Source organism: Cornus florida, unplaced genomic scaffold (genome assembly GCF_030987335.1).
Source record: "Cornus florida cultivar Cherokee Brave unplaced genomic scaffold, ASM3098733v1 CherokeeBrave_3.0.0_Hap2_Chr10, whole genome shotgun sequence".
Classification (NCBI taxonomy): domain Eukaryota; kingdom Viridiplantae; phylum Streptophyta; class Magnoliopsida; order Cornales; family Cornaceae; genus Cornus; species Cornus florida.
The window spans coordinates 107,491,963-107,519,316 of NW_026775580.1; the positions used below are offsets into that span (position 1 = coordinate 107,491,963).

At 38.9% G+C, this 27,354-nt stretch overlaps 2 protein-coding genes and 1 pseudogene across 2 annotated transcripts; 1 reads left to right on the plus strand and 2 right to left on the minus strand.

Annotated features, from left to right (window-relative positions):
- Positions 1 to 1,580: 1,580 nt before the first annotated feature.
- On the plus strand, positions 1,581 to 2,729 carry LOC132278353 (uncharacterized). The gene is made up of 2 exons (XM_059780147.1): positions 1,581 to 2,294; positions 2,391 to 2,729. Exons 1-2 carry the CDS (start codon positions 1,581 to 1,583, stop codon positions 2,727 to 2,729), a joined length of 1,053 nt encoding a protein of 350 aa, XP_059636130.1.
- A 7,416-nt stretch (positions 2,730 to 10,145) lies between these two features.
- Positions 10,146 to 13,724, minus strand: LOC132276853 (caffeic acid 3-O-methyltransferase-like). The gene is made up of 5 exons (XM_059778478.1): positions 13,456 to 13,724; positions 12,172 to 12,554; positions 11,480 to 11,790; positions 11,133 to 11,197; positions 10,146 to 10,768 (listed from the first exon to the last, which is right to left on the minus strand). The coding sequence occupies exons 1-5, from the start codon at positions 13,639 to 13,641 to the stop codon at positions 10,472 to 10,474; spliced, it is 1,242 nt and encodes a 413-aa protein (XP_059634461.1). The 5' UTR covers positions 13,642 to 13,724; the 3' UTR covers positions 10,146 to 10,471.
- Positions 13,725 to 24,914: 11,190 nt separating this feature from the next.
- LOC132279741 (caffeic acid 3-O-methyltransferase-like) lies at positions 24,915 to 26,980 on the minus strand (annotated as a pseudogene).
- Positions 26,981 to 27,354: the final 374 nt, after the last annotated feature.

Here is a 27,354-nt window from a genome sequence, read left to right on the forward strand (position 1 = left end):
CACGATTCGGTGAAGTTGAGTCTAGATCTGACAGAATTCGCATCGGTGACGCTCAGATCTGATTAAGAATTCGTGATTCATGCCTTTGCTTCGCTCTGGAATCATGATAGGGGGTGAGAAATCCAATACGGTAGAGAATATCCAGCAGATGAAACTTGATGAGTTGATGAGCATGATCGAAGCTCTTAGGAGAGAGAATGCAGATCTAAGGATTGAAATGCAGCGTCAAGAAGTTCCGGTGATTCCGTGACCACTCCCGGCAGGAGAAGAAGTTGCACGTATCGATGCGGCACAACAAGGCGAGGAGGTAGGGAACAATTAGACAGATCTTCACCGCGAGGAGGTCCGGCCAAACGATTTACCGCCAAATCCTCGTCGTGTTGATGATCGCGAAGGATTAACTCACGTAGATCCACGGTGTGAGCAGATCAGGCGAAACAAAGCCATGACTTTCGATCCACGTCAAGAAATGCCCAACCGAGGAGAAGCAATGGAGTTTGATCGTCACAAAGCTATACCGCCGTGGCACAAAGAATTTATTAAGGACAGATCATTCGATCCGATTTATCGGCCTTCCATGGCGACGTTCGACTATTACAACTCAGAGAGGAGATCTGTAGATCAGAGAGCGATTGCGGGGTTCCAGAGGGAAAATGAAGCCCTTCGTTCAGCAGCTCGAATGGTTGATTCACCGTTCACCGATGAAATTCTGAATGCCCCGAGTCCAAGGAAATTTTCCATGCCCATTTTCATTCTGTTTGACGGAACGACCGATCCGATTGATCATGTGTATCACATCCAGTTGAAAATGGCTCTGAACACTGAAAATGATTCCTTGATGTGCAAGTGCTTCCCTACAAGTCTAGCTGGACCAGCGCTCAATTGGTTCAAGAACCTACCGAGGGGTTCAGTGGACAGTTTCCGAAGCTTGTGTGATCGGTTTATAAGCTAATATTATGGAAATAAGCGTCCAGCAAAGGACATTTCGAGCCTATTCACAATGAAGCAGCATGAGGATGAACGTCTCCAGGCTTTCCTAACCAGGTTTAACCTTACTAAGAGTATGGTGATTGAATGTCATCCTTTTACCGCGGTTCAAGCGTTTATACTGGCCATGACTCGTGGCACTCCATTCCACACAAGCTTGGTCATGAATACGCCGAAGACTATGGATGAACTTAACGAAAGAGCTGATGGATTTATGTGCTTGGAAGAAGAAGAGGCAGCTAACGCTCAGAAGACATCCGTCATATCCACAGAGGAGAAAACCAAAGCAAAGATCAGACAAAAACAGGTTCAGCCACAGCGTCAGACCTCGTGGAAATCTGAGAAGAGGCCCAGGGAGGAAGAGCTGGTTACTCCGTTGAAAGTCACTTTAGCAAGGCTGTACCAAGAAAAAAAAAGATAAGTTTCGATCTCCTTTACCGATCAGACAACCCTTCGAACAGAGGGATTAGTCTAAGCATTGTGCATTTCATTCTGACTTTGGCCATCAGACTAATGAATGCAAGAACTTAAGAAGACAGGTAGAGATGCTGATAGCCAGAGGGGAGTTTGCAAGTTATATTCAAGGCCCGACGATGGAACAGAACCGACCAATAGAGCACGTGAAGAGGAATCAAAATTCGAACTCTCACAATACGCAACCAGTTCGAATAATCAATGCAATTCACGGTCGGCCTGAGCCTACTGAGGAGTCAGATGAATTGCTTCGAACACGCCTTCGCCAGGCACGGATAAAGAAGAGGATAGGCAGTGTCAATAATTTGTACCAACAGAGCGCATCAACACAGATAAAGTTTGACAGAACAGATCTATTGTGTGTTCAGATCCCTCATGAGGACCCGTTGGTCGTCAGTTTGACAGTAGCTGAATGTTTGGTACGCAGAGTTCTGATTGATCCTGGAAGTAGTGCGAACGTCATGCCGAGGGACACATTTGATCGGCTCGAGATCAAACCGGATCGGCTCAAGCCCACTGGAAATCTCTTGCTAGGGTTTGATGGAAAACGAGTGGAGCCTATCGGTACGGTGGAGGTAGCAGTACACGCTGCAGGGAGGGTTCTGATAGAGACCTTTGTAGTTGTCGAGATTCGTCCCTCTTACAACCTTCTGATTGGCAGAGGGTGGATCCACAGAGTTCAAGGTGTTCCTTCCACTCTGCATCAAGTAATGAGATGCCTGAGGCCAGACGGAACCAAGGTGATTGACATTCATAGGGACCAGGTTGCAGCTAAGGAATGTTATTCAATAACACTGAAGTATGCTGGAAAAGGGAAAGCTCCCATTTGTTCGGCAAGCCCGAGATAGCAATTATAGGAGCCTCCCCCCAAGCAGAGTGGGGAGGAGGAGCCAGTGGACTTGACCGAAGAACCCCTGGTTGATGTGCAGATCGATTGGTTCCAACCGGAACGAACAACCAGAGTGGGGGAACGACTCGTCGTGGAGGAGAAGCAGGAGTTAGTTAATTTCTTGTCTCAAAACGCCGATGTATTTGCATGGAGCCACCTAGACATGCCTGGAATCGATCCTTCTGTATCCTGTCACTCCTTGAACGTTAATCCCAATGCAAGACCTGTAAAGCAGAAGCAGCGACGGTTTGCTCCCAAGCGCAACCGGATCATAGTCGAGGAGGTTGACAGGCTGCTTGATGCGGGATTTATAAGAGAAATGTATTATCCTGACTGGTTGTCAAACGTTGTTGTGGTGCAGAAGAAGAATGGGAAATGATGAATGTGCATTGATTTCACCAATCTGAACAAAGCTTGTTCGAAGGATAGCTTTCCGCTGCCGAAAATTGATCAAATGGTGGATGCTACTACTAGATATGAGCGTTTAACCTTTTTAGATGCTTATTCAGGTTATAATCAGATCCCCATGGATTCTTCTGATGAAGAGAAAACTTTTTTCGTTACCAAATGCGGGACCTATTGTTACAAAGTCATGCCATTCGGACTGAAGAACGCCGGAACAACTTACCAAAGACTTATTAGCAAAATTTTCAAGGGCCAAATAGGGAAGACTGTGGAAGCTTACATTGATGACATGGTGGTAAAAAGTAAGAAGAAAGTTGACCATCTGAAACATCTACGAGACGTATTTGATGTGTTGAGACAATATGGAATGAAGCTCAATCCAACCAAGTGCTCATTTGGCGTGAGTTCTGGCTAATTACTGGGACATGTGGTTAATCATAGAGGCATAGAGGCAATCCCTGCCCAAGCAGGAGCTCTGACTAAGAATGTCGAGCCGACGACAGTCAAAGAAGTGCAAACACTTACGGGACGGATCCTTGCGTTGAGCCGGTTCATTTCCAAATTGTCAAATCGTTGCAAACCATTTTTTGACACAATACGAAGCCATGGCAAACAAGTTTGGGGGGATGAACAGCGCCTAGCAATAACTGCTCTGAAAGAATATATGCAGAACCTTCCGGTCCTGTCAACTCCAGAACCAGGCGAAAAACTATTTTTATACCTCGGGGTATCCAGCATAACGACAAGTGGCGTTTTGATCCGTTGTGCAGAGGGGAAGCAATATCCAGTGTTCTATGTTAGCAAAATGATGACTGAGGCCTACGACGTTATTCAAAGGTGGAGCAAGTGATACTCTCGCTAGTGCATGCGAAAAGAAAGCTCAGGCATTATTTTGAATCCCATCATATCATCGTTCTAACCGCTTTCCCTATCAGAATAATCCTGCACAAACCAGACCTCTCAGGAAGGATGACGAAGTGGGCCATAGAGTTAAGCTCATTTGATATAACATATGAACCCAGAACGGCAGTCAAAGGGCAAGCGGTGACAGATTTTTTACTAGAATGCAATTCAGAAGACATGGAGGAAGACCTTCGAGGTTGTTTGTGGAAACTCTTTGTCGATGGATCCTCAAATCAGATGGGGGCAGGCATTGGGATCAAACTGCAGACACCAGAAGGTACGTCCTTAAGTCAAGCTCTCCGGCTTGAATTCAGAGCCACCAACAATGAAGCGGAGTATGAAGCACTGCTGGCAGGACTTAAGCTTGCCAAGGAGCTGAAGGTCAGAAATTTGACTGTCTTTAGTGACTCGTAGTTAATTGTTCGGTAGGTGAATGGCGAGTATGAAACCAAAGATGAAACGATGGAAGCATATCATTCTGCTGTTATGCGGAAAAACTTTGAAAAAATTGAATTCATCCAAATACCGAGAGAGCATAACGAGGATGCCGATCGGCTAGCATGTAGCACCTCGGGTTCTGGAGAAACATTGGCAAGGGTGATTCCAGTGGGAATATTAAACCAGCCATCCATTTTTGAAGAACCTTCGGGCTCAGATCCTTGGCAAGTGAATGTTATTCCATATGAGCCAAGTTGGATTGATCCGATCATAACTTACATCCGGAATGGTATTCTGCCTGAGTAAAGAGATGAGGCTAGGAAAATCAAATCGAATGCTGCAAAGTACGCCATAGTGCATAACCAGTTATACAGAAGATCTTTTTCTGGGCCGTACTTAAAGTGCGTCACCCCCACAGAGGCTCGGTAGATACTGCGAGCTATTCATGAAGGTGTATGTGGAAACCATTCAGGAGGAAGGTCCTTAGCGCACAAAGCAATGACGCAAGGGTAGTTCTGGCTGAACATGTCGCGAGATGCAGAAGGATTATCCAGAAGGTGCGATAGGTGCCAAAAGTTCGGACCACTGATCCACCAACCACCTGAGGACTTGCACGTAATAGCCACACCATGGCCTTTCGCATAATGGGGGATGGATGTGGTTGGTCCTCTGTCAACTGCAAGAGCTCAGAACAAGTATGTGCTGCTGGCTACAGACTACTTTACTAAGTGGGTGGAAGTAGAGCCGTACCCGAGCGTAACTCAGACTCATGTGAAACGGTTCATTTGGAGTAATATTATTTGCCGTTTTGGTGTTCCGAGGTCAATTGTCATGGATAATGGGACCAACCTTGACAGCAAGCAAGTAAGAGAATTGTTGGAGGAATATGGAATTAATCAAAAGCTGGCGGCAGTAAGTCACCCCCAGGCTAATGGACAAGCAGAATTCACGAATAGAACAATCTTTGCTTGCATGAAGAAGAAGCTTAAAGATAAGAAAGGAAAATGGTTAGATGAACTGTCGAACGTCTTATGGGCTTATAGAACGACCCCAAGGCGATCGACTGGAGAAAGCCCATTCGCCATGGCGTATGGTACCAAGGCAGTTATACTGGTCGAACACTTAGTTCCGACTGTTCGAAGTTTGGCATGGAACCGAGAACATAACGACAGTATGTTGAGGTTTAACCTTGATATGTTGGAGGAAAAGAGAGATGCAGTGGCAGTAAGGCTCGCATCCTACCAACAGACACTTATGAATAGCCATAACAAAAAGGTAAAGCACAGAAACTTTGCACCAGGTGATCTGGTTCTGAAGAAGAAGGTAGGAATGGTTAAGAAAATGGTGGCACCTTGGGAAGGCCCATATAGAGTTGCAGAAGTCTTAAGGAAGGGAGCTTACACTTTAGAAACCATGGCCGGAAGACTGGTCAACAAGCCATAGAATGCTACGTCTCTGAAAAGGTATTATCAATAGAAAATCGAGTTCCAATTTTATCATTGTTCATTTTCAATTTGTGTACGCACGAATGAATGAAATTTTGAAATCTATAAAGAGCTATCTTTTTATGAAAAAATTGAATGTTTGAAAATTAGCAATGTAAGTGACACCTGGCACCATGAGCCGAACGCCAAAAACTTGCCAAAAAATATAAAAAAGTGAAAGTGACAAGTGGCATTCTAGCCGAGCGCTAACCACTCAGCAAAGTAAGTGGCACCTGGCATTATGAGCCGAACGCCAAAAATTTGCCAAAAAATATAAAAGAGTGAAAGTGGCAAGTGGCATTCTAGCCGAGCGCTAACCACTCAGCAAAGTAAGTGGCACCTGGCACTATGAGCCGAACGCCAAAAACTTGCCAAAAAATATAAAAGAGTGAAAGTGACAAGTGGCATTCTAACCGAGCGCCAACTACTCAGCAAAGTAAGTGGCACCTGGCACTATGAGCCGAACGCCAAAAATTTGCCAAAAAATATAAAAGAGTTAAAGTAGCAAGTGGCATTCTAGCCGAGCGCCAACCACTCAGCAAAGTAAGTGGCACCTGGCACTATGAGCCGAACGCCAAAAACTTGCCAAAAAATATAAAAGAGTGAAAGTGGCAAGTGGCATTCTAACCGAGCGCCAACCACTCAGCAAAGTAAGTGGCACCTGGCACTATGAGCCGAACGCCAAAAACTTACAAAAAAAAAAAAAAAAATTATATAAAAGAGTGAAAGTGGCAAGTGGCAATCTAGCCGAGCGCCAACCACTCAGCAAAGTAAGTGGCAACTGGCACCATGAGCCGAGCGCCAAAAACTTGCATAAAAAATTTTGCTGTGTGGAAAAATGACACACTAGCTGAAAGCCAGCCATTGACATACAGAGAAGAACCAGATCAGATAGCACTGAATCATTAAATCAAGGGATTTATAGTAAGAGTTCAATCAAAAGTCGGCCATCTCATTAATGATGAAGTTTAAGAGTTACAAAAAAAATGATGAGGTATACAGATGGCAAAAAAACAAAAGAAATAAGGTCAATACATCAGAAAGGTTCTAGCTAGAAGCATTTGCCCCGTCAGCTTCTTGATGGTGCTGAACGGCTTCCTCATCGTTGTTGGCGTTACCATCCTCCCAGGGAGGAGAATCAAGCTGAATGACAGAATCATTCTGCTGAGTTCTATCCTCAATAGCATTGGAAGAATCATTCTGCTGAGGGTTATCTTCAGCAGCAGTGACAGATGGAGTCACAGTGGACAGAGGAAGAACGTCCAAAGTCAGAACGGTAGAAGGAGTAGGAGTGATCCTGGAAGAGGCAATCTCTTGGCACTTATCAAATATGCCCTCAGCAGGGGTGGAGTCTGGATCGGCATAAACACCCGGAGGATCAATCTCCAGCTCTCTGTTAACCTCATCAAGGGTAGAACCAGTCTGACCCTCATCCAGAACACGATCAGTATAACCCTCTCGGAACCCCTGAGCATATCTGAGGGCCCCAACTCTGGAAAACCGAGCGTGCAGAGCTAGCATACCACCATTTACCTTACTGATGGTGTCGAGTAAAGCATTATGCTCATCCAAAGCCCTTTTCTCAAAGGCCATCCGAGCGGATTGCTCATCACTCAGAAGGCATAGAAGTTCTTCTTTTTCAGCCTTAAGGGATTCTCGCTCGGTATGCCAAACGCTCTTCTCAAGCTGCAGAGCGTTCCTTTCATCCTGAAGAGAGTCCGTCTCCTTCCTCAGAGAGTCTCTCTCCTTTTCAACTTTACCGAGCTGAACCATCAACCCAGTCTTCTGAGCAGCTAAAGCATCGTTCTCCTTATTAGCTGCACCAAGGCTGTCAGAGAGCGTGCGAACCTTGGCATTCACCAGCTCAATCTGCTTCTGCATGGCCATTATCCCGTACAGGGTCTGTAGAGATATACATGACAACTGATTAAACCAAACAAATGGTTAGAAGAAATCAAGTGTAAAGACTGTTTAAAGACTCATTGACTGAGAGGTAGAAGTTACCTCCATGGTAGATAAGGGGAACCGGCTGAACACTTCCTTCTGAGACAGACCCATGGCTACTTCAATGTCCTTAGGAGTCCATATGCTCCTGTAGTATGCCATAGCGGTCTGACCATCCCTGAACATGGTCTCGTTCGGCTGCACAGACGATCCGTCTGTTCGAATGAAGCAAGGGTTCCATGGTGCCGATCCAGAGGCAGAGGCATGCCCAGAAGGGGTAGGAGGCCTAATCAGAGGAGGCCTGGTTAGAGGTTGCACGGACATATTCGGCCTAGAAGGCCTAACCCTATGTGACAGAGGAATGTCATCAGGGCTAAGAGCACTCTCAGGCTGATGCCTTTTTCCTCTCTTCTTTTCCCATGCGGTAGCAGTAACAGAGCTGGGAGGGTTGCTGACAAAGGGGGTCACGTTCGGGTTAACGGTCGTAGTGTTGGAGATCGGGTAGGTAGCCGTCACGTTCGGATTGGTGGAAGGAGTGGTATCCGAAATAGTGGCAGATGAGGATACTGAAACTAGAGAAGAAGTTGCTGCAGGGGCAACAACGGCCCTGGGGGCAGCCTTCCTCCTGCTAAAGGAAGGGATCTAGAGCTGACTCATTGTCTTGTCGAGGGCTGAGATAGCAAGGAGGTTGTCTGAAGTAAGGAGATCCGAGCAGGAGAGAATGTTGTTCAGAACGTACTGCTTCAAGTAGTTATCCCTATCCCTGCACATACCGTAGCTCAAATCATCACAAGGAATGCCTAAGGAACGACATAAGAAAGTACAAAAGCGAGGAAAGCAAATCTCGCAAGGACAATCACTCTTATGGGTTTTGTATTTTTTATATGAAGAGACAGAGCACTCTCCAAAAGCACTCGGGATAGGGAAATCCTCTGAGGCTGGAGAAAACCAGGTTCCTCTAACCCCAATTATATTTTTCCTCCAACCCTTCTCAGAGTTGATTTTATCTTTGCAGATGGACCTCTTCTCAATTGGATAGAAGTGGTAAAACGGTTCATCAGTTCTGATCTTGCTAACCTTGTAACTGAGGAGAAGATCTACGAGGTCCAGATCTAGACCTCTGTCACGGTTTAGAAGCAACATAACAGATAAAACCCTAAGGAAACTTGGGTTCACTTGTAAAGGTGAAAGTTTCAAAGAAGGGGTGCAGAGCGAACCTAAGGAGGTTAAGATGAAGGTGGGAAAATAGAACCTCGCCGGAAAGAAGGCCGGCACCAGTTCTAATATTCACCTTTTTAGGGCAATTTCTAATTTCTATATCGTCAGGGAGATGAAGTCTCATGCGAAAAACATCTAGATCTATAGTCATGGTGAGAATGAATGAGGATTTTAAGGGAGAAAAAGAGGTCTTCCGAAAGAAAAAGGCGAACAAAACTAACCTCAGAGAGAGAAAACACCAAGGGTACTGCAAGGTTGCTGGAAAAAGGAGCTTTTGCAGGAGATCGCCGGAGAGGATTTGGACAACAGTAAAGCAATATGAAGACGGTAAAGAGAATCGATGGAACGTCTATGAGGCTTATAAAGACAAGGTGGGCCCGAAGGCCGAGGAGTCAGGAAAGCGAGGAGTTTTTTGAATCTCGAAGTACTGGTCCCCAAATCCGACCGTCCATTCTTCCATGCGATCTTCTCGAGCCGTCAAGTCATGATTAGCAGCCTCTAATAATTACCCCCTAATTAATAGGGAGTAATTATGGGGGTAGTTGAGGATACAATAAGTGATATGGGCCAGTTATAGTCCGCGGACGTGGCATTGGGGCAAACAATTTAAATACAGCCCATGCAAGAGCACCATAGAATGGGCCGAGCTCGGAGGATCCACCAAAGAAGACCAAGCCCATTAGAAAGAAGGCCCAAGACTGATAGTCCAACAACACTTGTAATTGCCTATAAAAGGGCAGTGAAGAGAGTGAAAGGGGGGGGATTTGGATTTTTGTTGAAAATGTAAGGAGACTCTATAAATTGGGGGGGATAAAATTATTTGCATCTTCAGATACTCCAACGAAATTTCCATAGTCAATCCCTATTTTCTAGGAGCTCATTTCCACAAGTGGTGCTTCAGGAGTCACACCTAAATACCTAGGTTTTTCAAATGTCTGCTGTCACAAGATTTGCACCTCAACTCTACTCTGATATGCAGATTCCAAAATACCTTTTTTTTTTAAAAAAAAAAAAAATACGTAACAGGCGATGATTTGCCACCAACATAAACAAAGTCAATCAGAAGAGAAGTGAGCTCCAGCATCTGCAATGCCTTGATCTCCTGTAGATTGAGCTCAATAGAAGTTCCTAAGCATGTAAGAGCTCAAGCACAGGCTAACTGCATTACCCAACAAGCATTCAATCTTTTACTTCATTTAAGAAAAAAAGAAAGTAGCTTGTAGTCATTGCTGCTTGGGATTTGTGTGTGGAACAAATGTGCAGAAAGGCACTTGTAAAGGTTATTGTGTACAATCAAATTTAAAGGCTTTTCACACTCTGCACCTGAATAAAAATAACAGTACCACAACACGAGATGAGTGCTGCTACCATTCATGGAAGAAATCAGGAACGCGTAGTCATGATTTATTTCTTCAACTTTCAGAATTTCATTATCTGATAATTGCAAATGCAACATATTTATTTGATATTACTGGTTACAACAAGGTAAGAAGACATGCTCAAAAAGCAGTGTGTCAACTTGCACAAACAGACTGAAAAAGGAAACAAACAAGTACACAAGGAGAGACTTGAATCCAAGACCTTCCAAATCAAAGCCTAATACAATATTAGAACCCCACTTTGCCCCATTTGATTAAGCAACAAATGGATGGGTCCAACAATGTATATCAAGCTCTCACACACTTAAAACATAAATTGGCCAAGCTTTCAGCCTTATATAATAAACTGTCTACTTGTAGAATTCCATGACCCAGAAGTTGCAGGTGAAACAATCCATTCTAATGCCAGCAAATCCAGCCCCAGTTGCCAAGGTGAGGAACTCCTGTTGCGTCCGCTCCTTTCCTCCCGGGTTTACAGTCATCATTACCACATCAAGTTCACACATGCTTATCACAGCAGAACTAGTATCAGGTAGCACTGGAAGAATTCCCTCCACCACAATTACCTTCCCATTGTCTGGTACAGCTTTATAGCAGTTCTTTAGCAACTTCAAGCAGTCATCGTCACTCCAATCATGAAGTATCCACTACCACAACATAGTTATCAAGTTTTCAAGTGAATAGTTTGTATAGACTGAAAAAGATCTAATTTTAACACTTACGAGATACCACAAAACCTGAAAGAAAATGTTAATAGTTTACAACGGAAATGCTAATATATCCTTACACTCTTCATTGCGACTGACATGTTGATCATTTTATCCTTTCATTTCCTAAAAAATTGATCATCATTTTACTATTGTTTTCAAAATTACCACAAACACAGCAACTGGGGTGGGGTCGCAGAACAATTCAGTAATCAATTATAGCTTTTTCCTTGGTACTAATTTTATATATTACTATTCAATGTTGCCGTGTTAAAAATTCTTATAATTTGTGATTATCAAATACCTTCATAAAAATCACATCTCCTTCTGGTACACTTTCAAACATATCTCCCCCAAGATGTTCAATGCCTGCATAAAAATGTTAATTTCATACTTAGGTTAGTGAAATGGTTTATGACAGGGCTATGTGTGCTGTGAAACACAATCCTGCGACTAGACCTCAGACCTTATGTCAGCAATGCGTTTACCATCTTATTGAAGAACATATATTCATCACAGTAGATAATCATACATAGGGGCAGTTGTGGTTTGAAACAATTTTGTCAAACTGAATTATAAGCTACCAGAAATGATGCAACTTATCAACATGAAAGAAAAAAAAAATGTACATGTTGAAACTAATAACCTTACCAGGATACGATGCTGCATGTTGTATAACATGTGGCAAGTCGAAATTAATACCCTTGATAGCAGGGTATTTGGATGTAATCATGTTGAGGGAAACTCCGAGACCACCACCAACATCAACAAGCTTTCTAATGAGCTCAAAACCCTTGTAGGACTCTAGGATTTTCTTCATGACTATAGTTGTTTGGTTCTTCATTGCCTTATTGAACACCTCATTGAACCTGGGATCCCTGCCAGGGTACTCAAATGCATGCGCCCCGTGCACTTTGTTAAAAGGAATGCCTCCTTCTAGAACTGCACTTTTTAGTTCGTACCTAGGACCAAATTCAACCATGGAATTAGCTGCAAATTCCAATACAAATTCAACAATAGTATTGTACCCTGAACCCTTATAAAAGATTCACTTGTAATTTCTTAATGAAAAAGAATTCAAAGTTGTTACAAGTTTAGAATTTTTACTCAAAAACAGAAACAACGAAGACTTGCATATAAGCAAGTAAATGGATAAGAAGCGTTTGGAGTTTGGTATACCTAGCAATATTCTATCATGATGATACTATAATATGATTGCCTTGTACTCGACATAGAACAGATTTTCTATGATCAAACAAGATAATCAATATGAAACTCGAAAAAGAAAAATAATAAAAAGATGAATAGAAGCAGGGTATGACATTTTGCTAATTAGTACTGACCAGCTGTCTATGAAGACCTTGTCCTGGACCAAAGCCAACAAGGGGCCTAATGATGCACCATCTTCATTCCTGACAAAGTATTTGGCAACAGGTGCCAATCCATACATTCTTTGGGGATGGCCATCACAATCGCTGACGGAGCAAGTCAGCACAGAGTAACTGGCCAGGAACTGGAGGATCCGGTCCAGCATGGTAGGTGCCTCCGCGTTAGTAGTAGGTATCTGGGATGAAATCTCTATCGGGGAGAGGTGCGCCCCAGGCCCTGCTTTGGCTATGATCTCCAGCAAGCCAAGCTCTATGGCTGCATTCAGCACCATAGGCAGCGAAGCAGAGTTCACCAGTTGCATTGCATACGAGCAATGCTCTTCTTCATCACCATCAAGCTGATAAGAGTCGGAGATCAGTGTATTCTTGTTAATTGAAGAAGAGCCCATTTTGCCTTTAATTTTCACTTACTAGTCACTAATCTTACTACTAGTTTTATATAATGGAGTGGGTTGCAAATGGAAGGAAACAGATGGAGATTATATATAGGCATCCACAGGAACCACTTGGGTGGGTGGTAACTGTTAAGTTATCCATGTGAAGGTTGTATAATATATATTATATGAGTTCTTGAATTTCTGTTGACACGAAATATAGCTGGGGAATTATTATTACTATTATTATTATTTCAGGAATGAGATGCAAGCAAAAACAGTAGCAGCAAGCTTCTTGCCTGATTAGGCCTTGTTTGGTGAGATTAGAGATGGATCACTCCTACCAGTTGCATGCAATGTTCCACTTTTTATTTTATATTTGGAAGGCATGTTACACACTTCTTTACATGTGTATCATTCACAATTGTGAAGTTAGCTTGGATTTTATTTTATTTTATTTTGGTTGTATTTTTGGCACATTTTTGCTCAGACCAGTCAAAGAGTCAATTGTATAACCAACTCGAATGGACATCCCACTTAATTGATCAGAAAGCTGTGAGATAATGGCCGCATAGAGCCCGTTGACTAGTCGGTTTAAAAAATACTTCCTTTGCTAATCGCTGCTAAAAAAAAAGGACAATACTAAAACTAAAACCTATTGGAAAAAACGTCTTGTCTCCCACTTCTTTTTTCTCTCTCATCTGCAGCAAAAACCTCCAAAAACCCTAATCAATCTCCATCCTCCGAATCTCCAACAAACGCTCTAAATTTTGATCAAACACTAAAAAGAACAGAAACCCTAGAATGAATCCCTAAATAGATCAAGTGAGAGAGAGGCAAAAAAAAAAAAGAGAGAGACGAAGACCTGTTTGCGAATCATGGTGTCCATTTTGGTAGTGGGAGTAATGGGCATATCGGAGCTTTCCGTCTGGCCTGAACTTGAATTCCAACAACTCGTCCCAATGTTTTCTCGCATGGGATGATGATTCAACAACACAATTATTACCACAAATATTAACCTACCAAGTTGGACTATTACCAAACGTAGCATGACTGTCTTCTAAAGTGGACGACAACCACCCACCCCTTCTAGAGTGGATGGTGACACTTCTAAGAGTGAGTGTTGAGTGGTGTACATATTTCTTGTCAGTAGAAAGAAAAAGAAAATTTTGGCTATTATATGCAGGATTTCTCAGTTGAGTTTTTACCGATTGACATGCCAACAAAGGGTCTAAACTTCCAACATAAGGGAGGTTCTCAGGGTCATAGTTTCAGTGTTCACGAGATAATTACTGATGGCAAAAGTGGCTAATAAAGTATGCTTTCTTACTCGCATAGTAATAAATCTCTGAGGCCATATTTGGTGTGAGTGAATGGAATCAAATGAAGTTGGATAAAATACGTTTGTTTCCATTTTCTTGTTTTGATGTGTCACATTAAGAATGCCCATTCCATCTAGAAAGTGGAATACCCATTCCTCTTCTTGAGAGGTGGAATGACCATTCCACTCCCACTCATTCCCACTAAATAATAAAATAAAAAAATTAAAGACAAAAAATACCAAGGTCTCTCTTTTTCTGCCTACCAAAAATACACACGTAAAAGTGAGGCTCACAGGTGTGGGATGAGGCTCGCCGGACTAACTTTTTGGTTTGGTCATCACTGGTCTCGCTGGACTTGTTCACAAAGTTGGTCGAAACTGTTGGTCGCTGTAATTGAAGCACGTTGGAACTGATGCTTCAGTTGAATCGTCGATGCTCACTGACCAAGCTTCGGATGTGAACTTTAGTGGGTCATCGGAGTGAGCTGAAACTTAACAACTCGCCAGAATGATGAAGATTCTGCAACTGGAGCACATCGGAATTAATAGACCTTTGTTGCTCAGAATTCACACCGGAATCACTGGTTGAATGAAGCTCACCGGCGTTCATGGTGATGGAGCATCAGCTGGGTCTATCTTCACTGGAACCGTTGAGTCTTTGAATACAGCTCGCTGATTTGCCAGAGCTGAAGGGCTTTCACCGGTTTTAGTGGAAGTTGAGAGTCTTAGTGTTCACCAGTTTTAAGGGAAGCCGAAGGTCTGAACTTTTGCCGGAACAGTGAGAAGATTCTCTTCTTTGCTTGGGCACAATGAACGCTTCAGATTCAATTTCTATCAAGCTCTGATTTACTTGTAAATGATTTCTTTCACCAGATTCAATTTCTTATTCTCCTTGTTATATCTATAATGTGAGTCGTACGCAGCGGAATGTATATAGAAAAGTTTTTGTTTGTATTTATAAAACAGATCTGTGTCCTTACTTTACTTATTTTATATTTTAGCAATTAAACAGTTAATCACATACAGATAAAACAAAGCAAAGTATAAGTTAGAGATGACACCAGGATTTTAGCGAGGAAACCCCAGTTGATAAAATACGTCAACTGTGAGAAAAAACTCGTGGACTTGTGCAATCCAAAGTAAACCAATCCACTATGCTTGGAACAAAGTATACTGAACTTTGACTCTGGCTCACACCCTATCGTTCTACACCACACCAACCGCTGACGATCATTTGGCTTTGCGACTCTCCGTCCAACAACAACTTGATCTCAGACTGACACTTGATATTTGTAGAAAAGTAGCAGGTAAATCAGACAGCACTCCCCGAATGCTCCAATCATTCCAAAGTGTGACTGCGTTTACTTCTATTCTTCAATCGTCTGAATGATGTAGAAAAAGATGTGCTTCGTTTGATCGATGTTGATACAACCGTTTGATCACGATCAGGATTCGAACACCACAACTCTAATCTATCTAGGTGAATATGTGTATGATCTAGGAAGACTACAGAAAAATCAACTTTGATTTTTTGAGAGAAAGAAACTTCCTAAGGCTTTGAAAAATATATGACTTATAATGTAAAAGCCATGAATAAACCAATGTATATGACATGGTTTATATAGAGTCTAGAATGACCTAATCCCTCTGAAAATAAGGTAAAATTCGCGCATAAGATTTGGTACAATTTGTGATACCCCTCGATTCTAGAGCCACGGGTGATTAAGTCTAAGCACAGAATATAAGAGATATCATACAATTAATATTTAAACAAGCATTTGAATACAAAAAGAATAATAAAGAAATAAATAAATAAGAAACTGAAGGAAACTAAATATTAAATCCTTATTTAAAAATCCTCAAATAGAAATAATTAAAAATCCCATACAAAATCCTTCAATCCTCTGAAACCAGTAATTAATTAAAACTACAACTTGGGAATCCATATTTTGGACCCCTAATAATATCCTAACTGAATTAACTGAACTGAAATAAAACTAATAATTAAACCATGAAGAAGAGTCCTACGTAGAGTCGGAAGAGTGAATGACTGTCTCTGCTCGGCACGAATAATCTCTAAGACTGGAACTGACGAACACCTGAAAAATAATGGTGGGTCAAGCCCACAAACAAGTTCTAATCTACTACATCCCAAACAGAGACCCGATACACGTACACATCCTAATTAATTCAACAATAACTAAATAGTCCATATATAGATATATACACACTAAAGGAACCTCACTAGACTATAGAGTTGTCTCAACCTGAATAGTAGGCAACATGCAAAACGCACATATAGTGGGCATGAGTACCTAGACCTACCAGGGTACACAACTACGCTATATCTAGCTACACATCCCTGGCAATATACGCACCCTAACCACTGATCCTGAGACTCGAGCTCATATCATGGCGTATAATTATATATGTAAAATCCGTCCTATCCAATCATAAAAATAAACTATCCAATTATTATTTTAATTATATGTCATCCAACTATTCCGTTGACCTGACACGAATAAGTAGGATTTAACACTATGGTTAATCCGCTCCCTTATTAAAAATAGGTAGGACTTAACTCTTAAGTTAATCCGTCCCTAATATGCCCCCATCCCATAATGATGCATTAATCCATATCATAATCCAATAAAAGTTTTCAATCCAAAGATAATGTAAATAATATTTACATATAATAATCCAAATAAACATGATATAAATCATATATACATCCTTTACATTTAATTAAGCAAAAATAACAATTATAAGTATCTTTCATTTAATTTACCTCATAAGAAATTAACATGCTTTTCAATTAATTGCACTCCTCCACAATTTGATTAAATTCATTTAAACCCAAATAATTGATTTAAATAATTTAATCCAACCCTATTTAATTAATTTAACCTTTAAATTAAATTTCATACTTGGTATGAGTACTCTAAATCATGCAACCCAATCCTTAATAAATCTATTTAAATTAAATAAATATGTAATACAAACCATCAATAAAATATAATATATATATATATATATATATATATATATATATATATTAATTTAATTTAATCATAATAACAATCATTATCTCAATCATTACTTTACTTTATAATAATCATTACTTCAATCATTATTTTACTTTATAATAATCATTATTTCAATCATTACCTTACTTTATAATAATCGTTATTTCAATCATTACTTTACTTTATAATTATCATTATTTCAATCATTGCTCAATCATTCCCTCACTTTATAACCAAAACCAAAATCTGATTATAGACTTCACAATGGAAACTAAAATTCACGCCAAGACTATTGCGCCTCGTTCGGCGTGCTCTTCTCAGAAAAACAATAGTGAAGGAAAAACTAATATATATCAGATTATTATTAAAGGACTATCCTTATATATATATATATATTTATTTATTTATTTATTTATTAAATATACATATACATGGGTAATTATCCGTACCCATTAAACCCCTTACCCAAGTAGTCCATGGAGCTCAATTGATTGGTCAATTACTACTATTCATATCCAATTCCTTAAAAATATAAAAATAAAATAAATAAAAATAAAAATAAAAATAAAGCAATTAAATTCCTAAATAAATACACATCATCACATACAATTCAATTTAAACAAATAATTAAATCAATTAAACAAATAAACAATTAGCCAAGAAAATAACTAAATAATTAAATGCAATTAAAACTATTAAAATAATACCGAGACTATCCTTTTTAAATTAGGGGTATTACACAATTCTAGACCAACTAGGAAATAATTCAGAATAAGGAAACTAAAGTTGTATAGTGAACAGAACTTCTTGAACCTGTTCAATAAATCTTGAACCGGTTCAAGATAGACAGAATGTAAAATCTCAACTATGCTGAAGTTGAACCTGTTCGATAAATCTTGAATCAGTTCAAGTTGAACCTGTTCGATAAATCTTGAACCAGTTCAAGATGGACAGAACGTAAATACTTGTTCCTAAGAAAATAGGAAGTGTAGAATGTCCAACCTTGTTTAGAATCTTTCAAGTGCGGTGTTCTTACCTTTTTCCTCAAAAATCTTCAAGTATGGTAAGTTTGAACTCCTTCCCAGTTGTGTGATTCCTGTTGAACTCGATGACTTGTAGAACAAGTAATTTAAATTACAACTCAACTTGGACTTGTTATATTTACGATAATTGCCAATAAATAAATAATATCTCACAATCTCCCCCTTTGGCAATTTCGTGACAAAACCCTAAAAACAATATTTGCAATCTACCCAAAGCAGAAAAGTAAATTACATGATTTGCTTAAAGGTAATAGGAACACTGTTCGTCTTGGATTCAAAACTTGACCTGTTTCTTACACACTATCAAGCAACAACTACCAGTGAAGTTTAATAAATAAGAATTTAAAAACTTCCCCTGAAGTAAATATCCAATTAGCATTGTTTTTCCATTTGTTTTTATCTTTATTTTTTTATCTCCCCTTTTTTGTAACAAATTGACAAAGGAGTGAAAAAAAAAAACTAAAACAGTAAAGTCCAAGTCAAAGAAGTCAAGGAAAGCACAATCCGAATAAGTATAATAAAGGCTATGTAAGCATATTCTAGGAATATCCAAAAACAAAGACAAGTTGTGCAATAATTAAAACAAAACATGATGTCATGATGCATGATGAAAAATCAATAAAAGCAGTACCATGTCCCCTTAACCACTCAGAGATAAGAAAACATCATCTTCAGTCTTCACCATTTTCTTCTTCATCCTAATCCTCCTCATCCGCATCTATATATTCAGCCCCCTCTTCATCATCGCCCTCATCTTCAGCTTGCTGAGACGGATCTGGAGGCACGGGCTTGTAGACATCTTCATCCGGCACCCCAGATGGCTGTCCTTTCAGCTGAGCGACCTGTAATTTGAGATCTCGGATCTCAACCATCATTTTCTCAAATAATGAATTCTGATGCTGAAGTAAATGAGAATACATGAGGTTGGCATCGGATTTCATGAAAGTCCCTCTTGAAGAAAATAACTGAGTAAATTCTGAACCTTTTGACGGCCCCTCCTTAACAGATCTCCTCGCCCTTTTAGCATTCTCACGAGCAGTTTTTGACTTGTGCAAAACGCGAGGGTCTAACTCGGTCATGATCGGCTTATGATTAGCCCTTGGAGGAATTGCCACATTCTTTGCTTTCAGAATTTCCATGATAATCATTGGGAAGGGAGAAGAGTACTTGCGTGAGTTTTTCTTGTAATGAGCTATCATAAGCTATATAATAGACTCTCCAAGTATAATATACTCATTATTAGTAAGAAAATAAAGCACCTGTGCACGCTCAAGGGAGAGTTCATCTTTCTTCCCAAAGTAGCCCAGATTTGCCATAGCAAACAGATTGAAGAAAACAGCTTCATTTGTCAGAAATCAATCTGGAATACTATCTCGGTTCAGTGAGAAGTTCGGCACACATACCTTTGGAACAATCCGGGAAAAATCAGGACCCGAGACTGTCAAAGGGAGAGTATGTCCACTCAAAAGACGATTGTCCTGAAGACCAAGGATAGTCTTAATATCCTCCTTCTCAATAGTATGATCAACTCCAAACAGAGATACAACAAAGTAGGTGTCATGAACTTCACGGATATTAGCATAGAAATAGCTAATCATATCCGGAAAATAAACACATTTGCTGAGTCTAGTGAAATAAAGCCAATGATGAGTTTTGATGTAGTTCACTAGATCTTGTCCTGTAGTGTCTTGTAGCTTCTGTAGATTAACATTTCTCTCTGTTTTGATTGGCCCATTCTTGTCAACAGAATTATACACTCTCCAAGCCTCTTCATTATAGAAATGTGCTTCTGTAAATTCAATCCTTCCAGTGCTAGAAACTGAAGGATAACGAATAGGAGCCATGCTTGGAGCTTGAGAACCACTTTGGGGTTCTTGGATGGAGATGCCAGTACGAGACCTTTTTGGTGGTCTTGGATCTACAATTCCTTTTCCCTTTGCTTCCTTAGTCAATTTAGGAGCCATGGTCTTTAGGAATTTTCTTACTTTGAAGCTTGTAACTCTTTCAGAACTTTTATCAAACACTTGGTGTGCAACCCCAAAAGTGTTTGTATGAAATCTTGTTTTGATCTTTACTTCTCCCCAAAATCAAGCAACAAATGCAAAGTAGAATTTCCCAAGTACAATTAAGCTTCAATTTCTTCAATCAATGCAAAAACTAAATCAATCCTCCAAGATTTTAAACCCAAACTCCATAACTCCCATTCAAACCCATTTTGCAAACTTTCAATATTCACACTCTTCAATTTTTTATTTTTATTTTATTTATTAATATTTTTTTTGTCTTCAATCTATGAATATCATGTAACGATCATCTATATCATGAATGATTGACAAACATATATGATATGATGCATATGGATATATATGTTTAAGTTGGGTAATGACATGAAGTGAAGGAGAACTAGAGAGATGAAGTGTTATATGCAACAAAATAGGCAGGGTAAAACCCAAACACCCGAGCTCTTGAACCGGTTCAGCTTTCTTGAACCGGTTCAAGAAAGTCAGTGCACGTTAGTACACAAGACTTAAACCGGTTCCACTTTCCTTGAACCGGTTCAAGATGGTCAGTCACATGTTTATGGCCAAATGACATACTTGAACCGGTAGGGGCTTTTGGGGACCGGTAGGAACATGACAGTATGTCATTCTAACTTGAAATTTTGCCAAAAATTTTCATTGGACTTTTTGAATACACTCAATGATCAAATCAAAAATAAAAAAAAAACTATAAGCTAAAAACAAAATTCTTTTTGAATCTTTTTCAGTTTTTTTCTTTTTTCTTTTTTTCATTTTTAAAATAAAACAAAACAAATCATTGAGCAATTTAACCAAAGATTTTCAAGTCCATACTTGATCCAATTTCCCAGAGAATTATAGAGTTATCTATGAACAAAATTCTTGACACTACAGATTAGTCAATCAATTTCACTTCTCAGGAAGTAATCACAACATGAATTTTCACTTGCAAATATTAATGAAACAGTTAGAAATCAATCTAGAAAGTTCAAGTGTGTGTGTGCAATCCATCTCCTCAATTTTCAATCAATTATCAATAAAACATTGTTTAAACTATATTGATCGAAAAACATCAAGATAAAATTATCATTGAGCAATTTTTCTAAGTTAGGTGGCTTTCACTCTAAAGAGTATACAGCAATTCCCCAATTCAACTTGTCTCCACCTTTCTTTTTACTCATTTAGCTCCTCTTCAAAGTCTAATGGGAGCTTTCGAACACACCTCAATAGGTAGCCTTTTCCTAAACAGAGAATTCAACATTTTTTTCCTTTTTCGTTTTCAAGCTGATTTTTTTTTTTTTTTTTTTAAAGCTCCTATTTTTTTAAATAATAACCTTTATAACTTTTGTGATCAATATATCATAGTCAACAAATTAAAGATTTTTAATCAAATTTTTCAGATTTGGACTAGTGCACAAAGGTTATGAACTTAAGAGATTAAAATCTAAACATTCCTTAATCAATGCAAATGAATTTTCATTGTATAGATTACAAGCCAAAAATCTATTTTTAACCAAAAAATCATGTGTCCAAATTTGCATTCAAGATAAATCATTAATTCAATGAAAGAATTTTCACAAATATTTCATGAAAACTATGATCAGAAACTCAATTCCAAACTAAACCCTAGCTAGTGATCCAATGGCAAAAAAACATTTTCTATAAAAAAAACAAGCCATGATCACTGAAATTCGTAGGACTTAGTTTGAAGGTGAAATCTTTTTGGAAACTTGTTCCAAGGACTCTACAGGCACATACTTGATCAAATCAGATTTTTTGATCTAAACAGTTCTCACTCTCAACTCTTGAAATTCTTTAACATCCTTTACCTCTTTCTTAGGCAAATTATCAGCTTTAGAAAACTTAGGTGACACATTCTTTTTCTTCCTAGAACACCCCTTTTTCTTAGCATTAGAATTCTGAGAATGAATTTTAGAAAAGTCTTTCTTTTTCCTATGAAGGCATGAGTTATACTTATGTCTATTTTTCCCACAAAACGTGCAATGCAACAATTTAGGCACATAAGACATAGCAGAATGTGATGTAACAGGCAAACATGGTTTAGGCATAATAGCAGGTTCAACAAACATTGCTTTACTTTGATTACCAGGAGAACCTTTAACAAATTCTAACCCTGTTTTATCATTCACATCCTTACCCATGTTGATTATCTTATTCAAACTGTTTTGACTCATATTAAACCCTTTCAGTTTATCTCTTTCAGATTTCAACTCAATTTCAAGATAATCAGTTTTCAAAGCAAGATATTCCTTTAATGAGTTAGCAACACTTACCTTATCCTCAAGAATGGTGATCTGTTTCTCAAGCTCAGTGACGACTGTCTTTCTTTCAACAGCCTTCTGTTTGCATTCAGCAATCTGTTTCTTGAGATCTTCATTCTCTCCTTTTGCTTGGATAAGCTCATTTGCTAGCTTATTAATTACTTGTTTGGTTTCAATGGTTTCTTTGACCATCTTCTTCAATCTTTCATTGTCCTTTTCAGCTTCTTCAATTTGTTCATCATGAACTTCATTCTCTTCGTCGTCTGAACTGTCAGAGTCAGATAAATGAACGACATGAGGACCCCTATCAAGAAAAGCGACATATGAAAGATCATTAGTATCATCCTGAGGAGAATCACTATCACTTAAAGTAGAATTTTCAACCATAAAAAGTTTCAATGCTTTTCCTTTATTCCTATCCTTTTGTTTAATAGCAACTTGATCTCAGACTGACACTTGATATTTCTAGAAGAGTAGCAGGTAGATCAGATAGCATTCCATGAATGCTCCAATCCTTCCAAAGTGTGACTGCGTTTACTTTTGTTCTTCAATCGTCTGAATGATGTAAAAGAAAATTTTCTTCGTCTGATCGATGTTGATACAATCGTATGATCACGATCAGGATTCGAACACCACAACTCTAACTTATCTAGGTGAATATGTGTATGATCTAGGAAGACTACAGAAAAATCAACTTTGATTTTCTGAGAGAAAGAAACTTCCTAAGGCTTTGAAAAATATATGACTTATAATGTAAAAGCCGTGAATAAACCAATGTATATGACATGGTTTATATAGAGTCTAGAATGACCTAATCCCTCTGAAAATAAGGTAAAATTCGTGCACAGGATTTGGTACAATTCTAGACCAATTGGGAAACAATTCAGAATAAGGAAACTAAAGTTGTATAGTGAACAGGACTTCTTGAACCTGTTCAATAAATCTTGAACTGGTTCAAGATAGACAGAGTGTAAAATCTCGACTATACTAAAGTTGAACCTGTTCGATAAATCTTGAACTAGTTCAAGATGGACAGAATGTAAACACTTGTTTCTAAGAAAATAGGAAGTGTAGAATGTCCAACCTTGTTTAGAATCCTTCCAATGTGGTGTTCTTTCATTTTTCCTCAAAAATCTTCAAGTATGGTAAGTTTGAACTCCTTCCCAGTTGTGTGATTCCTGTTGAACTCGATGACTTGTAGAACAAATAATTTAAATTACAACTCAACTTGGACTTGTTATGTCTATGATAATTGACAATAAATAAATAATATCTCACATATAATATCTCACATATATATACTTACATATACGTATATTTATGTTTATCTACTTTCTCTCTCTATCTCGTTTATTTTCTGTTTCTATTATCTATTCTCCTTTTTGTTTTTGTAGAAGTTAATTTTTTTAGTTAAGTTTTTTTACTCATAATAAAATATAATTTAAAGAAACAATATAAATTCATTTCATTCCAACTTTCTTACCAAAAACGGTAGAATGAGAATCATCATTCTCATTCCATTCTCTTGTCATTTTATTCCCACCTCCATTCTCATTCATTTCAATTCATTCCACCACACCAAACTAGGCCTTAAGTCTTAATATACTCCAATTCACCTAAAATACCAAGTATCTTGGTGACATCTGACTTTTACTTTATAAAGAGAGACAATAACAGCGAGAAGGGAAGGAATTTCAAAAAATTTTGTTACTTATTCTCTCTCAATTTTTTCTGTTACCCTTCTCTTTTCTCTATCACAAGCAAGGATGAACTAAGAAAATTATGTTGGGCAGCCTTTAACAAAATAAGATAAAGAATATTGAGGGAGTAATAGTAGAGTTTTTGTGTAAATTTTTTTTCCAGTAGTGGGGACAATTGTCCCGCTGCATCTCTAGGTAGATAGGACGATTACAAGTCCAACTTCCATCTTTCAAAGCAGAGTTACTTCAAAATTTTCTTCCCCTCTCTTTTTCCCTGTTTATAATAATTTTAGTTCTTTGTTACAGAATTCATTTCTCTCCTTCTAACCTAATTTTGGTTTAATTTGCTTTATTTGTGTCTGTAAATTGTGAAATGGTATAATTTACAATTGGATCAAATTTATCAGATCGGACATTATCAAGTCAGATCGAATTCGATAAACTGAGTATTGGATTTGAATTGACCATATAAGAATTCATATATCAAATCAGATCGAATCGGATAAAATGAGTATTGGATTTGACTTGACCATATAAGAATTCATACTATTATATTAACGGATCGAATTGCTTATTGTGCTTATCAGATTTGGATCAACATTGTTCGAATCTGATCCGTCAATCAATTGTTTACTTCACTTAACATTCAAGAAAGTTTGTACTCATGCTGCACGCTTGGGCAGTGTGGAACAAATGTGGAGGCGGCATCTGTAGAGGTTTATTGTGTACAAACAAATTTCAAGGTTTTCCGCACACTGCACCCTTTCGAAAATAACAGTACCCACAACACAAGAATTAAGGATGCTGCTACCATTCATGGAAGAAGTGATGATTTACTACTTGGGACTTTCAGAATTTCATTATCGGCTAATTGCAAACGCCACATTTTTATTTGATATGGCTGGTTACAACTTACAAGGTAAGAAGACGGACGTCTGAAAAGGCTGTGTGTCAACTTACACAAACAGACTGAAAAAGGCAGTACACAAGGAGAGACTTAAATTTGAGACCGAACCAAGGTCTAATACCATGTTATAACACCACTTTCCCCTTTAGATTAAGCAACAGATGAATGGGTCCAACAGTGTATATCAAGCTCTCTCACACTTGTAGAATTCCATGACCCAAAAGTCGCAGGTGAAACATTCCATCCTAATGCCAGCAAATCCAGCTCCAGTTGCCAAGGCCAGAAACTCCAGTTGCGTCCGCTCCTTTCCTCCCGGGTTTACAGTCATCATGAACATATCATTTTGGCAAATGCTTTGCACCACGGAACTAGTATCAGGTTGCACTGGAAGAATTCTCTCCACCACAATTACTTTTCCATTGTCTGGCAGAGCCTTGTAGCAGTTCTTCAGCAACTTCAAGCAGTGATCATCACTCCAATCATGAAGTATCCACTACCACAACATTGTTATCAAGTCCAAATGAATAGGTTGTTCACTGAAAAATATCTAATTCTAACACTAATGAAGCACCAAAAAAAATAAAAAATAAAAAGCTGAAATAAAAATGTGTCTCTTAATTGCCACGGACATGTTGATCTGATCAACTTGTCCTTTCATATCCGAACAAATTGATCATCATTTTGCTTTTTCTTTTCAAAAGAATCATCAACACATCAACTGGGGTGGGGTTGCAGAACAATTCTCTAATCAAGAATAGCATTTTCCTTGGTACTAACTTTAATCAAGTATATCATTTTGAAAAGAATAGCATTTCATGGTTAGAGTATTAAAAAATCTCATAGTTTGTGATTACGAATTAGGGGTGCACATAGTTCAAATTGGACCAATTTTAGATTATTTTATAACGAAATCGGTCATAGATATAGGAATTGAACCATGAAACCAATGGAACCGAACAGAACTAAATCTACTATACAGTTCAACTGACTTTTTGTGCATCTGTTATGAATTACCTTCGTAAAAATCGCATCTCCTTCTGGTACACTTTCAAACATGTCTCCCCCAAGATGTTCCACGCCTGCATAAAAAATTAATTCCATACTTAGTGTTGCCAGTGAAATGGTACATGAAAGGGCTATGCATGCTCTAAAGCAGAGTTCGGACTAAAATTCAGACCCTATTAAAAAATTATCCAAATGCCCACAATAATGTATTCTGTCGTCAAACTGAAATATGAAGCTAGCAGAAATGATAGAATCTTACCAGGATAGGGTGGTGCATGTCGTATAACATGTGGCAAGTCGAAATTAATACCCTTAATATCAGGGTATTTGGATGTAATCATGCTAAGAGAATCTCCGAGACCACCACCAACATCAACTAGCTTTCTAATTTGGTCGAAACCCTTGTAGGACTCTAGGATTTTCTTCGTGATTATAGTTGTTTGGTTCGACATTGCCTTGTTGAACACCTCATTGAACCTGGGATCCCTGCCAGGATAGTCAAATGCATGTGTTCCGTGGACTTTGTTAAAGGGAATGCCTCCTTCAAGAATTGCACTTTTTAGTTCGTACCTAGGACCATGGAATAATTAGTTGCAATAATCAATATGGAATTTGAAAAAGAAAAATAAAATAATACTAGTAATTACTACTTACCAACTGTCTATGAAGACCTTGTCCTGAAGCAAGGCCATCATTGGGCCCAATGATGCTCCATCTTCATTCCTGACAAAGTATTTGGCGACAGGTGCCAATCCATACATTCTTTGGGGACGGCCGTCACAATCGCTGACGGAGCAAGTCAGCACAGAGTAACTGACCAGGAACCGGAGGATCCGGTCCAGCATGGCGGGTGCCTCCGGGTTAGTAGTAGGCATGTGGGACGCGAGCTCTATAGGGGAGAGGTGCGCCCCAGGCCCTGCTTTGGCTATGATCTCCACCAGGCCCAGCTCTATTGCGGTATTAAAAACCATAGACAGTGTAGTGGAGTTCACCAGTTGCATCGCATACGAGAAATGCTCCTCTTCATCACCATCAGGCCGATGAGAGTTGGAGATCATTGTGTTGAGGTTTGTTGAAGAAGAACCCATTTTGCCTTTAATTTCCCCTTACTAGTTTCTAATTTTGCTTTTACCTTATATAATGATGGAGAGTGGATGTTAACATTCTTTTGTGTGCCGATTTACCAATTAGTATGTGCACCCTATTAGAAATTTTAAGTTGGATTCTTTTGTATTTCTACATACATGCATGGTCCTACATACATGCATAGTTGATTATGGTTAATATATTTTCTTGTGTGACTTTTGAATTTACTATTGTTTGGGAAGATGATTCATTTTGAAATGAATATTAATAAATTCGTACCAAAAGTGTAGTCTACAATTCTACCTATTCATCAATGCCCTCCTATCCGTGAGTAAGTATTATTAATTTCCCTTTACTAGTTTCTAATTTTGCTACT